Raw genomic sequence first — 15,193 nt, forward strand, 5'->3', positions numbered from 1 at the left:
CATAATTTTAATTGTCATTTTCTGTGTATAATCTGTAAATATTGCTGATACTTATTCGATAGCTAACATACCTGAATGAAACAGACCCGATTTTTGAAACTCATTGTTTATGTCCACATCCTTCATTCGATATATCTTGTCTTTCGTGAGCAGGATTTTCGTCACGCTCTGAAGACGTTCATCCTAGAGAAAATACTGAGACGGAAGGCGCAGTCTGAGCCTCTCTCTCATAGGAGTTTGGTGTCCCCTCACCATTCGACTTTGTACCGTGTGGCTGTGGGAGGGGGTTCTCCACAGCTGGCGAACTTCCACACCCCACACACACACAACACTCCTATTCAAAGCTCGTCATCTCCAGTTGCTGGGACCCCAAGTGGCAACAGGTCACGTTCGTCAACTCTTGGTAGCTACGGGCACTGGTTGCAGTCGAAAGGCGTGTCCTCGACGGTGTCTCTGGGTAAAACTCCAGAGGATAAAGATGAACCACTGTGTCGACCGAGGGCTGCCACCATTACCTCGCACACGTCTCCAGCCTCTGTGCATTCAGCAGAAGAGGCGTGTCTGAAGAAGCCCTTGCTCTCGGCGTCCAACTTGCTGACTTTAACTCACGAATCTTGTGGTGGTGGTGAAATCACTGAGCACCAAACAGTTTCTTCGTCATCAGATGCTGTAACTATAAATTTCAGTGCCACGGACCCTACAGAAGTTGTCATTGGTTTTGATCAGTACAGTGATGGGCTGTCAGCCATCACAGACGATTCATTTGATCAACAAGTGCGAGTCATCCCTACCCTCCAGCTAAATGATTCCAAGTTGCCACCTGGAAATACAACCCCTCTCTCAGATGCTTATCAAAATTCAACCACCCCTTTAACAGCAGAGAGTTCTTTGGAGTTTGTAAGGAAAATTGCTGATTCCACTGAACTTAGTTCTGCATCTGGTGGTGACGAACTTGCATTTTATTCAAGAAATATAACAAGTGAGGCCACGTATAACAGGCCTATGGGAAGAAATGCCAACTGTGAGAGCGAATGCCCTTTGGGATCAGCTAAGTGTTTATCAGATCACGATATGTGCGACCTTGAACGCAGTATTACTGATGATGGCAAAAGGTTGAGTGAATCAACGTTAAGTCAAAATTGTTTGACACGTGAAAACAAACCAAATGGAACGGACCATTCCATAAATTCAAGCGGTGGCAAAAGATTAGCAGCTTCTGAAATAAACGTGTCTCAGATTCCCAACGGGACTGAGGACAACATTACCTCGAGTTCGACTGGTAAATACGAGAGTACCAATAACTGTGATGTTTTAAGCAAAAGAAAAGAGAGTGAAATCATGAGGTTGGAGGAAACTCCTAAACAGCCTCGAAAACATGAGGCTACAACGGACGAGTCCTCTCCCCTATCTCAGGAGTTTTACAGATACCTACCAAAAATGTTGCGTAAAAAAGACGAGAATAAGAAAAGCAAAAGTGCAAGGACAGGGAAGGGCTGGCTTTCCAGCATGATGAGAAACAGGTCCTATCACGGCCTCTCTGTGGAGGTGGCAGGGTCCAAACAGCTTCCAAGGGCTAAGAGCATTAGTGGTGCAATGGACACGTAGCCCAACTCAAGTCATTTAAAAACTACACTGAAGTTTCTCCCTTGGAACGATGTATAATTCCCATGGATAATAATAGTTCTTACTGTGAACTGAGTCTCTAGTTGTTTTACCAAAAAAATATGCTAGTTGTAATTTAATCCTAAGGATTTGTGTTTCATGTCTGCACGTGTGTCATGATGTATTGCTAACTGCATTATTGTTTAAGAAAAACTTTGTTTTATTTCAAAATGGTTTCAGGTGCAATCTACTGATGCCCAAGAGTCAATAACTTAAGGAAGTGTAACTTCATTATTCACTGCAATGTACGCTGATGTATTCCATGACTGGAACTATATAAAAAAAAACGTAATATGCTAATTAATCCTTTACTGAATGGTGTAAACTAGTCAAATAATGATTCCTTCAAGATCCAGAGCCCAAACTTCAATTTTCAAACGCATGCCAACCATTTATTAGTATATTTTCATTGTTTAACGCTGGTTTACGATTCAAATGCCATTTTCTTTTTTGAAGTCTTCTTTCTGGAAAGATTAAACGATAGGAAACATGCACAAAAAAAAACTTGGAATATATTCATTGTGAGGTGGTGCTTTCAATGCAGTCTAGTCCTACATTTGGAAAATACTCATGAGTTACCTGACAAAATATAACAATGGAATTCATTGATGTGCAAAGATGAATAAAAACCCTATTTGCCGCAATTGTGTAATGTACTATTTTCTGTATGAAAAAACATCCCTATGGCTACGTTGTTTTATTTTAATGCCCTTTCGCGTAAACATGAAATCGTAACATTACTTCTGTCCAAAAAAAAAAAAAAAAGACCGTATGTAATTTTAAACATAAATTTGTATTTCACAAGAGAATTAAAATTGTCATGGATAGAAACTATTGCTTGACGACCAACCCTATCGTAAGTCGTCCTTGTGTCAGGTCAGCAGTTACCCAGAATTTGGTCAATTTTATATTCAGCATTTAAGGATCAGTGGGAGTTTAGTAAATATTAACCATTCTCATTCAAAAACTGGTCAAATGTTAACTTTTGCAAAGAAGCAAAACACAAACTTAGCCCAAATACCTAATGATAAACTGTAGGCTATGTACCAAGTTCTTTACCAAACTATTACTTTTAACCTATTATAAATGATTGAATAGCTAAACAATGAAAATTATTAAAAATACTACTACAGAAAGCATGGGATAAAACAACTCTTGCCAAGTTTTGGGACAATGCCCTTATTAGGTTAGGGGAAAATTAACTTAGTAGATGTGTTTAGTTTTGGGCAGATTTTTACAAAATATAAATAGTAGCAGCTGTTCTGCAGTCACTATTAAAATTTACTTCAGATTTATTTAATAGGCTAGTTTAGCTATAGTATATAGTGGGATTGACCAATTTGACAATTTCTGTTAGAAGTGCTTATTTACCACACTAGCCTAAATTCTTACCCCTCCTCATTGTGCATAACTGTAGTGGGTGGGATGGCAGGGATGTATCCTAATCTAACTTGGGCCACTACATCCTACCAGACCCTTGTTTTGGGGTAGGGTTTAATCAAGGAAGAATTTCACCAGTTGAAGGGGTCATTGCATAGATTTAAAGCTTCATTTAATGAACTGGCTCCAGTAAAGTCAAATAATTTCTGGAATATAGCCTAAGTTAGCTGCATCATTGTAGCTAATCTGAAATAGTACTATGTGGCTTAAGGAAAAGGGTGTGTTGCCACCTTTAGTCTACTGATTCAACTGGATGTACAAGAGTATGTAGGGATGACGTTCAACATTCAGCACCCCAAGTTGTGTGAAATTATTTTTTATTTTTTTAACCCTTCAGCACTGGGACGTACATGTACGTCTTTTACGGTACAGTAATAAAAGACCGCGACTTACGTGTGTACGTCTTTCATCCCTCCTCGAAAAGCAAAGCGTTTTCTTCAGCTTGGATGGTATGGTTTCCAGACAGTATTGTGTACGAGAGAGGTGCTGAAGCTCACCCACAATTCATTCAAACCAATGAGCGTCCGATGGATGTCGTGACGTCATTTTCATATGGGGTACTGGCCAACATATGCCAGTGCGCCTCAGGCTATTATCTGAGAAGGATGATTACGATTTTGTCTGTAAACCATGTAGATTTGAATTATAAACCTTTTTCCCTTTTGATTGCAGCTTTTTTATGTTTTTTTTTTTCAGTATGTCAGATGATAGTGTTTCAGAGTCAGGGTCTGAGTACCTGCCAAATCTATCAGATGATGATTATTGTGATAATTCTTAGAGGTTGACAGTGACAACGAGTGTTTGGAAGACATTGAACCTCTTGTAGATGAAGGTTGGCGGTTCATAATGATCCATCTTGTGACTTGCGCCCAGAACCAGCCCCCCCGATTCACGGAAGGTGGCAGTGGGATTCCTGCTTACACACCAGATTTCACCTGCTTACGTGATGCATTTTTTTTCCGTTTTTGTGGTGATGTAATTGACAAATTGTGTGAATGGATGAATGCTCGGGCAGAGTAGTACTTTCATTCAACAGGAAAGCGTAAGGTGAAAGGACTTCTGTGGAGGCCTGTTACTCGTGATGAGATGTATGTTTTTTATAGCTTGCCGATGATAATGGGGGTGAATAAACTGCCCCATATGCATATACATATTGTTCACGAGATCCTGTTGCTTTTATTATCATTATTATCATTATTATTATTATTATTATCATTATTATTATTATTACTATTACTATACTGTTTTATTATTATAATTACCAGTACCGTAAACATTCATTGATGTATACGCTGTTTCTGTATGAAACCTAGGAATAACTGTTTCAGTAAGAAAACTAGTACTGCTATTACCACTACTACTATTTTACTAATACTTTACTACTTTTTCTGCTACTTTACTACTATTTTTACTACTTTATAACAGTTCCTACTTCTGCAATTACTTTTCCACTAAATATTCCTATTTTTCCAATATTCTTACTATATTTTTTATAATTTTTTGACAATGGGGTAAAAAATATTCATTGATGTCCGCACACACAATGTTTTCACATAAGAATATAAAGGAAAAATATGAATAACATAAAATTGAGTGGGAGCAAGTAATGATTGATACTCGCTGTCGACAGGGGGTCTCATGCGGTATGCAAGCATTTGCAGCAATGCAGCAGGCCGGTGGCGAAGGGGTTAATAAGTTTTATTACATTCACAATTGATCCCTGATCCCCTTTTATCTTCCGAGAGCAACCAGATTCACCTGACAGCTGCAACAATATGCAGTAAATGAGCCTCACTGCTGAACCTCAAAGTTCCAGAGGTCCTTTATTCTTCGCAATGTTGGACTGTAGAACATTCTCCCAGAGGATGTTGTGCAGTTGGAATTTCAGAAGTTCAAGTGAAAGTGCAGTGCATTAATACATTTTTATTCATTTGTTAATTTATTGATTTAATGTTTTTTTTTAATAAGTGGGATTTCTTCTTTCTGTATTTCCCTTTACCTCTTCTTACTTCTTCCTAATGAACACCATATTCTTTGGAAGCTTGAATTTCAAGTCAATGGCCCCAGGAGTGTCCCTTTATTCTCCCCCTCCAGAGAATCTTCTGTTCTTGGACACCTCTTGCAAGTGTTTGGAAGCACACTTGGAAGATTCCCTGATATCTGGGTTGTGGGATCACCAAGACAAGCTGCTTCATATCAACATCCTGGAGATGAAAGCAGCCTTCCTAGCACTTCAGGAATTTCAAGAAAGGGTAACAGGGCACTTCGAGGTTCTTATGTCCAACAGCACTGTCAACAAACTGGACTAGTGTCTTGTCATCTTCACAATTTGACAGTACAGTTGCACCAGTGGGCAGTCTCTCACTCTGTAGATCTCTCAGCCAGATACATCCCAGGCAAGAGGAACAAGGTGGCAGACAAGCCTAGTCATCAGGGCAAGTTCTTGGAACAGTGGTCACTGCATCAGGATGTGGCAGAAAGGCTTTTTCATCCGTGGGGAAAGCCATCAGTAGACCTGTTTGTGACCAGACAACAAAAAAACTATAGGTATTTTGTTCAGTCGTTCCAGATCCTTGGGCCGTGGCAGAGGACGCCCATCAACATCCTTAGGACAATCTGGACATCTACGCCTTTTCCCCCCTTTTGCCTGAGCCAACAAGTTATCAACAAAGTGATGATTTCTCAGGATCTCAGGATGACCCTTGTAGCTGCCTTGTGGCCACACAGAATGGTACCCAGATCTATTAGTCGTGTTGACAGAAGCACCAAGAGAGATTCCCCCTGAGCACAACCTTCTGTGCCAACCACTCATCGAGAGGTATCATTGTTGGTAGGGTCCCAATATCTTCAAGGTTGGTGACTGTCCAGTATCTCCAGCGAGCAAGAGGATTTTCTCACAAAGCAGCGTCAGAAATGTCTGGTTATCCCAGAAAATCTTCTATGCACCAGGGAAAGTGGGCCGTTTACTGTGATTGGTGTTGTTAACTGGGTTTCTCTCCAGTTGGAACTATACTATTCAACAAGTAGTAGACTTCCTCATTCCTCTCTGAAGGGAGAAATTCCTTTTGGTGTCAACCATCAAGGGCTATAGGGCTGCTTTAGGTTTAACTCTACATTTGAAGGATGTAGACCTTTTGTCTTTGTGGGAAATAACTATGCTAATTAGGAGTTTTGAGCAGTCCTGTTCCCAGAGAAATTTTAGACCTAATTTGGACCTACCTAATACTGGTGCTTAGCAGTCTCACACTTAGTCCATATGGACCCTTAGGGCTTCATCAGATAGAAATTTAACTCTCAAGACTATTTTCCTTTTAGCCTTTGCCTCTTCAAAGAGAGTTAGGGAACTTCATAAACTCTTGACGATAAACACGAGGGGTTGGGATTCTGTACCCTTCAAATTTGTCCCGTAATTCGTAGCTAAGACTCAAAATCCATCAGTTCATGACGACAAATTTGAAATCCAGATCACGACTACATATTCGAGTCCTTTTCTATCTCTTCCCTTTGAGATTTATTTAGTATTGACCATGAAGTATTGCTTTTGTCACATCAGGGCACTGCGGAACAATCTAAAAGGACTCAATATCTCAGACTGGGTTGTTAAAGACTTTTTGTTAGTAAAAGCCAGAACAAGGAAGTGTCCAATAATAATATTCCCTTTTGGCTATGTGAAGTAATCAAACAAGCCTTCAGTTCTTCACTTTCAGATGATGACACAGTGCATGCAAGAGTACATGGCATTAGGGATCTAGGCCCTTCCATTGCTTTCAAAAAGAACTTATTGGTTCAAAGGATTTTAAAATCTGGTACATGGCTTTGTCAAACCACCTTCACATCCTTCTATCTGTGGGATGTTGCCCACAGGTCCTTGAACACTTTTTCCTTGGGTCTGGTGGTGGCTGTTCTACCAGATGGGTAGCTCATCCATTGCCCCTAGCAGGACAGTTTATATCTTTCCTAAGATGTTGGTTTTGAAAGTGAGAGTGAATGGGATATCTGGTCTTCTTCCTTTCTTTTTCTTCTCTACCATTGGGCAGTGGAGAGAATTAATCCATGTGCTGGATTGGGTCAGATACAGGTGAAAGAGCACCGTTCCATTGGTTTTTTTTTTTTTTTTTATTGTTCCTACACAATACAAACTATAAAGAAAGTACCAAGTCCCTTCCTCTCACTTACAAGGGGAGAGAGGAAATGGCAACAAAACAAGGTTAATGTAAGTTTTGTTGTCTCAGACAATTATAGGTTCTTGTATTCCTAAGACACCATGTAACAGGAGTTCACATTGTCTCCCAACCCAGATGTCTGGCTGCTGAGTAACCTTTTACTTAACAGATCAGAGGCATATGACTTCTTCCTATGCCCTACTTTGGCCAGGAGGTGAGCCCAGGTGTGCTGAACCTCCAGTTGGTTCTGAGACTTTCTCTATCCTCCCTCCAAGACTAAGTCACCCTTACATTAAGACCAAAGGTTTGTTCTATTTAGGGACATGACAAATTTAAGTCAGTTTGAATTTTCATAACTAATAAACCTGTGGCCCGAACATACGTGGCCCACCTCAAACCACCCCTTGTTTAGTTACTTGGGCTAAAGGAAACTGATGTGTTGTAGCTGGAATGGGTTAAGGCAGGTCGGCAATGTTTTGCAGCAACTAGTGAATATTGTTTTTACCAGTATTTTTTACCTTCTGGGCCAGTGGTGTCACTACACCATAAGGTTTCTTCAGCACTACCTGCTTTGTCAAACTAATTTTATTGAGTGATTGGAACAAGTACCTACCCTTTTACCTGCTGCATAAACTCTGTGGAACTTTAATTGTAGTTGTTGACTTCTTAATCTCAGACATTCATTTCTGCTACTGTTATGTATTATGGGAAGCAAGGTAGAACAGTACAGTGTAGATGTACTGGCCAAGAGCATGCATGTGGCTGCTTCATGCAGCTATACCTGTTTATCTCTGCAGAACTGATTTCATCTAGGAATCTTGCCTGCCCTGAGTTTATGGATTGGTCACTTTTCTAGGAGCTGAAGCATGGTCCTTAAGTGGAAGAGCCAGAGGGCTAAATAGATTACATTTGTCATTGTTAGATAACTCATCCCTTCATTCCTATGCCTTTTTCTGATGCCATCTACAAGGACTGACTTCTACCCACTGGGACCCCTTCTTGCTGTATATTCCAAGCAAGTTATCAAGAACCATGGACAATCAATCTCTTCTCTTTGTATGTGATAGATCTCACTTTGGCCAATGGGGATCAGCCAAGTGTAGATCATCCCATTCTGTTAGTTCTTGTCATGGCACTGAGAGTCCCATGGCTCACAGCTTATCTACTGAGGTTTACCTGCCATGGAGGTGCTTTTACCTTACAAATGGTGACTGTCCAATAACTTCTTTGAGAGAGAGAGACTTTTTATACGGGGATGTACTGTACACATATTGGGACAGTCAAATGATCCTCAGCAGATCTGTGGTTGGTACATAGGGTGAGGTTTTTCTCAGTGCTCTTTCAGCAAGACAAGCTCCTCTCCACTAATACAGTGAAAGGCTACCACTCAATCCTGAACTAGATGTCCTGGTTGAAAGGCATGGATCTCTCTTCTTAGTGGATTTCTCCATGCTTATTAGAAGCTTTGAGTAGTCTTTCCCACTCTGAGAATTTAGGACCCTGTAGTGGGATGTCCTCCAGTCTCACAAAGCAGCCTTCAAGTCCCTCAGAGCACAGCAGGTGAGAGTTAGGTTTGGGAATTGCCATTGTGGGGGAAGTCATTGAGACACTGGGCAAAGAGGGCAAAGCAAGTGAAACAGTTGTGGCAAAGAGGGCAAAGCAAGTGAAACAGTTGTGGCAAAGAGGGCAAAGCAAGTGAAACAGTTGTGGCTTATGATTGATCCATTTTTTATGGACTAACATAAATAAGGCTTCTCATTATCATCTTTATTACTACTACTACTATACAAACCTAATTGGAAAGAAAAATGCAGCAAGCCCAAGGTCCCAGCAGGAAAAAACTACCCAGTACAGAATAAAAATGTATATGCCTTTAGAAAAATATCAGCAAAGTAGTCAAAAGAATCAATACTGGTACACAAATATATACTTTATATTAGTACTCAACACTATTGATGGTGAATTATAAAGTACTTAGTATCATATCAGATTGGCAATATTGGTATAGACCATCATCACTTCAGAGGAAGAGATCATGGTCCTTAATGTAAAAATGATATTGTCATGTTACAATAAAGTTTTATACATACTTACCTGACAGATATATACTTAGCTATAGACTCCGTCGTCTCCGACAGAATTTCAAATTTCGCGGCACACGCTACCGGTAGGTCAGGTGATCTACCGCCCTGCCCTGGGTGGCAGGACTAGGAACCATTCCCGTTTTCTAATCAGAATTCTTCTCTTCCACCTGTCTCCTGCGGGGAGGCTGGGTGGGCCATTAACCGTATATATCTGTCAGGTAAGTATGTATAAAACTTTATTGTAACATGACAATATCATTTTTATACATTCAACTTCCCTGCCAGATATATACTTAGCTGATTAGCACCCATTGGTGGTGGGTAAGAGACAGCTAACTACTGAAATAGACAGGTAAACAACATATGTTGTAGGTATTAATAAACCTTGGTTCCTACCTTATTAGGCTGAAGACTTCGCGGCTACTGCCTTGGAGTCTGCTTAGCCTCAAGAGCCTCAGCGAAATATTGATCTATGGCTAAGAGTTCTTGTGGGTCTGCCAATGGGGTCTTATCCACTTACTCGGCAGAGCCTAAAGGCCTTTGTCATTGGGTGCTATTCCACTAACTACAATACACCTTGTTCAAGGAGCACAACACCGATCCCGATCACCTGATCCTAACATCCATGTTAGTTCTAAGATTGCAAGGAGTTATCCCCGAACTCCTTACAAACAACCAAAAACTCGAAACATAATTACACGTTCATTTATACAAAATATACAAAAAAAAAAAAATTTTGTACTCCTCCACTAGCCATACATACCCTTGATCCCCTACCAGCAATGACACTATGCGCCCGTGCGACATCCGTGAGCTTGCTAATAGAAAACCAACCACATATCTGACAAGAGGGTTTATGTACGATAAAATCAAAATATTTTAAGGATCAGTCTTTGCTCCAAGACCCAGCACTGTATCTGCTGATACAAATGGACCTAGAGAGAAGCACTTCTCATAAGTCACTCTCACATCCTTCAGGTAATGAGATGCAAACACTGAATTGCACCTCCAATAAGTAGTCTCAATGATATTTTTAAGAGACATATTCTTTTGGAACGCCAAGGACGTTGCTACTGCTCTCACCTCATGGGTCTTAACCTTTAGAAGACCGAAGGATTCCTCCGAGCAGTTCTTGTGTGCGTCCGTAATTACGCTTCTCACAAAGAAGGCCAAGGCGTTTTTGGACATGAGTCTTTTGGGGTTCTTCACAGCACACCAAAGACCTTGTTGACAGGCTCCCATCTGTCTCTTCCTCTCTAAATAAAATTTAAGAGCTCTCACTGGACAGAGAGACCTCTCTGTCTCTCTGCCTACGAGGTTAGATAGACCTTTTACTTCAAAGCTTCTGGGCCAAGGTTTTGACGGGTTTTCGTTCTTCGCCAGAAACATTGTCTGGAACGAGCAGATAGCAGCATCTCCTTTGAACCCCACTGTGGAATCCAGAGCGTGCAATTCGCTCGTCCTCTTGGCTGTAGCGAGAGACAACAGGAATAAGCATTTCCTAGTGACGTCGCGGAAGGAAGCCAGATGTAAAGGCTTGAATTTATCCGAGGAAAGGAATTTCAGGACCACGTCCAGATTCCAACTAGGTGTTCTAGGAGTTGCTGCTTTTGAAGTTTCAAAGGATCTAATTAAATCGTGTAGATCTTTGTTATCTGCAATTTCTAGCCCTCGATTTCTGAATACTGAAGACAGCATGCTTCTGTATCCCTTTATTGTTGACACAGATAGGTGTGATTCCTCTCTCAGAAAGAGGAGGAAATCGGCAATATTAACTATAGAGGTACTGGAGGAGGACAGCTTCTGACTCTTACACCACCTCCTAAAGACTTCCCACTTCGATTGGTATACTCTTCTCGTTGAAGCTCTGCGGGCTTGAGCGATAGAGCCCGCAGCCTTGCGAGAAAAGCCCCTCGCTCTGACAAGTCTTTCGATAGTCGAAAGGCAGTCAGAGCGAGACCTGGGAGGTTGTGATGAAACCTCTCGAAGTGGGGTTGTCTGAGTAGATCTGGTCTGTTTGGAAGAGATCTGGGGAAGTCCACTATCCACTCCAGTACCTCCGTGAACCATTCTTGGGCTGGCCAAAATGGGGCTATGAGTGTCAACTTCGTGCTCTTTGAAGCTACGAACTTCCTGAGCACTTCCCCCAGGATCTTGAACGGGGGAAAGGCGTAGGCGTCCACACCCGACCAATCCAGGAGAAACGCGTCTATTGCGAAGGCTCTCGGATCTTCTACTAGAGAGCAAAAGATCTCTACTCTTTTGGAGAGGAACGTCGCAAACAGGTCTATGTGAGGTCTCCCCCACAGGGACCAAAGACTTCGACACACTTCTTCGTGTAGAGTCCATTCTGTGGGAAGGACCTGATTCTTCCTGCTCAGTCTGTCCGCTCTCACATTCTTTATCCCTTGCACAAATCTTGTGAGGAGAGTTATGCCTCTTTCTTCTGTCCAGGTTAACAGGTGTTTTGTTAACTGAAAGAGGGAGAAAGAGTGCATGCCTCCTTGCTTGCGTATGTAAGCCAGAGCCGTGGTGTTGTCCGAGTTTATCTGTATCACCCCGCCTCTGACTATCTCTTCGAAGAACTTTAAGGCTAGGTGTATGGCCACTAGTTCCTTGCAATTGATGTGCCAGGACACCTGTTCCTTTGTCCAGGTGCCTGACACCTCCCTTGCTCCTAGCGTCGCTCCCCATCCCGATTCCGAAGCGTCGGAATATAACACTTGGTCTGGGTTCTGCAGGGCAAGCGATACGCCTTCGTTCTTTTGAAGAGGAAGGATCCACCACTTCAAGTGATCTTTTATCTCTTGTGGAAGCGGGAAGATGTCCGAGAGTTGTCCCGTCTTCCAACTCCACACCCCTTTCAGGAAAAACTGAAGAGGGCGAAGGTGAAGCATGCCCAGAGAGAAGAACTTTTCTAGTGAGGACAGGGTCCCTAAAAGGCTCAGATAATCCCTCGCTGAACTGCTCTTTCTCTTCTAACGAAGCTCGAGATTTTCGACAAACCTCGAGTGATTCTTTCTCGCGAAGGAAATACTCGAAAACCCCGAGAATCCATCTGAATCCCCAGATAGACCAAGCTCTGGCTGGGGATCAGCTGCGACTTCCCGAGGTTCACGAGTAATCCCAGCGATTCTATCATGTTTCTTGTTACTGATAAGTCCTCCAAGCACTGAATCTCCGACTTGGCCCTGATCAGCCAGTCGTCTAAGTAGAGGGAGATGTTTATTCCCTCTAGGTGAAGCCATCTTGCTACATTCGCCATCAGGTTGGTGAATACCTGCGGAGCTGTAGACAGACCGAAGCACAGAGCCCTGAATTGAAAAATCTTGTCTCCTATTACAAACCGAAGATATTTCTTTGACAAATGGTGAATGGGAACGTGGAAATACGCATCTTGCAAGTCCAGAGAGACCATCCAATCTCCTGGACGAAGAGCCTACATTACTTAGGCGGACGTTTCCATACGGAACTTCTTTTTCTGAACAAAGCGATTCAGAGCGCTTACGTCCAGTACTGGTCTCCACCCCCCCGATGCCTTTGGTACTAGAAAAAGGCGATTGTAAAATCTCGGGGAGTGTGGATCCTGCACAAGTTCGATGGCCTCCTTTTCCCACATTTGTTCCACCATTTGAAGGAGAGTCTTTCTCATTACAGGGTCTCTGTACCTCGCTGACAGTTCCCGAGGCGTAGATGTTAGGGGAGGACTGTCCTCGAAGGGGATTACGTATCCTTTCTTTAGGACCGACACTGACCAAGGGTCGGCTCCCCTTTTTGCCCATACTCCTGCAAAGTTCAGGAGTCTGGCGCCCACTGGTGCTTGAAGGAGCAACAAGTCATTTAGTTTTCTTGAAAGGTCTGAGGAAGACCTTCCTCTCTTGTCAGAGCTCTTCTTTCTGGCAGGGGGACGAGCCGCTGCACCTCCACGAAAGGGCTGCTGAGGAGGACGAGAGTCCTTCTTAATTGTCGCACTACAGGGCGTCCTTTCTTGGACGTTTGTACCAGTAGGTCTTGTGTCGCCTTCTCAGTTAGCGAGCGAGATATATCCTTCACTAACTGAGAAGGAAACAGATGATCCGACAGAGGGGCGAACAATAAAGCAGTCCTCTGGCTCGGAGAAACCCCTTTTGATAATAGGGATCCATATACTGATCTCTTTTTCAGAAGACCAGCACCAAAAAGGGAAGCCACTTCTCCCGAACCGTACTGTACTGCCTTGTCCATGCAAGACAGGACGCTATGGAGAATCTCTGGGTTTTTAAGAAACTCCGGATCTTTAGATTTGTTGGCCAGAACTCCGAGTGACCAATCCAGAAAATTGAACACCTCTAAAGTGACAAAAAGTCCCTTTAGAAAGTGGTTCAACTCCGAAATGCTCCACGTCAATCTGACCGATCCTAAAGAGTGACGTCTAGATGGCCTCCACTAAATTGGAAAGTCCGCATCTGCCGAGGCAGGAAGAGAAAGACCCATAGTCTCTCCTGTCCCATACCAAATACCTCTCTTTCCATGGAGTTTGGAAGGAGGCGTGCAGAATACAGTCTTTCCCAACTCTTTCTTCTTGTCCATCCAAGAATCTAAAGAATGGAGGGCCTTCTTCATAGAAATTGCAGGCTTCATTTTCAGAAAGGCCGAAGATTTTGCCGTAGCCGAGCTCGAAAAGAGAGAACGAGGAGAAGGAGGAGCCGCCGGACTAAGAGAGTCTCCAAACTCTTGTAGTAACAATGAGGCTAAGACCTTATAATTCGAGAGTCCCTCATTTGCAGGAGGTTCGTCATCAGACAAATCGTCCAAACCTCGATCAGACGAAGGAGAAAGCTCTCGTTTAGGAGAGAGTCCTTCCAAGACCTCCTACGATCTGAAGGAGAGGAGCTTCTATTTGGAGAAGAGTCATAAATTCCAGGAATGAGTCTCCGACTCCTGCCTCCTGGCTCTTGACTCTTGCCTCCTGACTCCTCCTGCCTCCTGGCTCCTGACTCCTGCCTCCTGACTCCGGACTCCTGCCTCCTGACTCCGGACTCCTGGCTCCTGCCTCCTGACTCCTGCCTCCTGACTCCTGACTCCTGCCTCTTGACTCCTGACTCTTGCCTCCTGGCTCTTGCCTCCTGGCTCCTGCCTCTTGCCTGGATGACTCCACACTCCTGGCTCTTGGCTCCTGCCTCCTGGGTGACTCCTCACTCCTGGCTCTTGGCTCCTGCCTCCTGGTGACTCCTCACTCCTGGCCGGTGCCAAGAAACGCCTGATCGTTCATCCACGTTCGTACAGGAAACCTCACCTCGAGTAGGAGCATCGATCCTGGCGGCAGATACCTCCATACGTCTGGAGGATCTTTTGATAGGAAGGGAAGAGTCTTTCCTTCTAGGAGGCTCCTTTGAAAGGACTCCTACAAAAGACGAAATCTGCTCTTGCATAGCCATCATGAACCTCTTCGTAACCTCCTCTTTATCCTCTTCGGAAGGAGGAGGGGAGGAGTCCATAGCCTCCACCTCCTGACTCCTTCTAACTCTGGTTGACAGAATGGCTCTTCTTGCCTTCTTAACTCCCGAAGGAGACTCCTCAGGGAAGTTTTTTCCGGGCTCGAGTCAATCGTCGGAGCCTTCCAAAACTCCTCTTGAGTGGTCGAGAGCGATCTGAATCCCTCCAATCACGTCTTGGAGATGAAGATCCCGACGAAGAAAAACACTCACGCAGGACGCTTTTGCAATAGCGATCCTTGGCAGTTTGGGGTGTCACAGAAACTGCCGAAATGTGGGACACCTGATCGGTGGGGATTCTCCACAACCTCCTTTCGGTTTTCGACATTCCTTCTCCTCTGGGCATGTGAGCTTGGAAGAGGTCTAGACC

General features: G+C 43.3%; 1 protein-coding gene across 3 annotated transcripts in view; it reads left to right on the top strand.

Annotated features, from left to right (window-relative positions):
• The window catches only part of LOC135202522 (alpha-1D adrenergic receptor-like), a 350,947-nt gene extending 348,597 nt beyond the window's left edge, over nucleotides 1–2,350 (top strand). For all 3 annotated transcript variants that reach the window (XM_064231974.1, XM_064231975.1, XM_064231976.1), the window contains one exon: nucleotides 154–2,350. In XM_064231974.1, the coding sequence (XP_064088044.1) occupies nucleotides 154–1,605 (1,452 nt within the window). In that variant the 3' untranslated portion in view covers nucleotides 1,606–2,350. The remainder of the gene's footprint in view (nucleotides 1–153) is intronic.
• The last annotated feature ends 12,843 nt before the right edge of the window (nucleotides 2,351–15,193 follow it).

This window comes from Macrobrachium nipponense, chromosome 30 (genome assembly GCF_015104395.2).
Source record: "Macrobrachium nipponense isolate FS-2020 chromosome 30, ASM1510439v2, whole genome shotgun sequence".
NCBI classification, from domain to species: Eukaryota; Metazoa; Arthropoda; class Malacostraca; order Decapoda; family Palaemonidae; genus Macrobrachium; species Macrobrachium nipponense.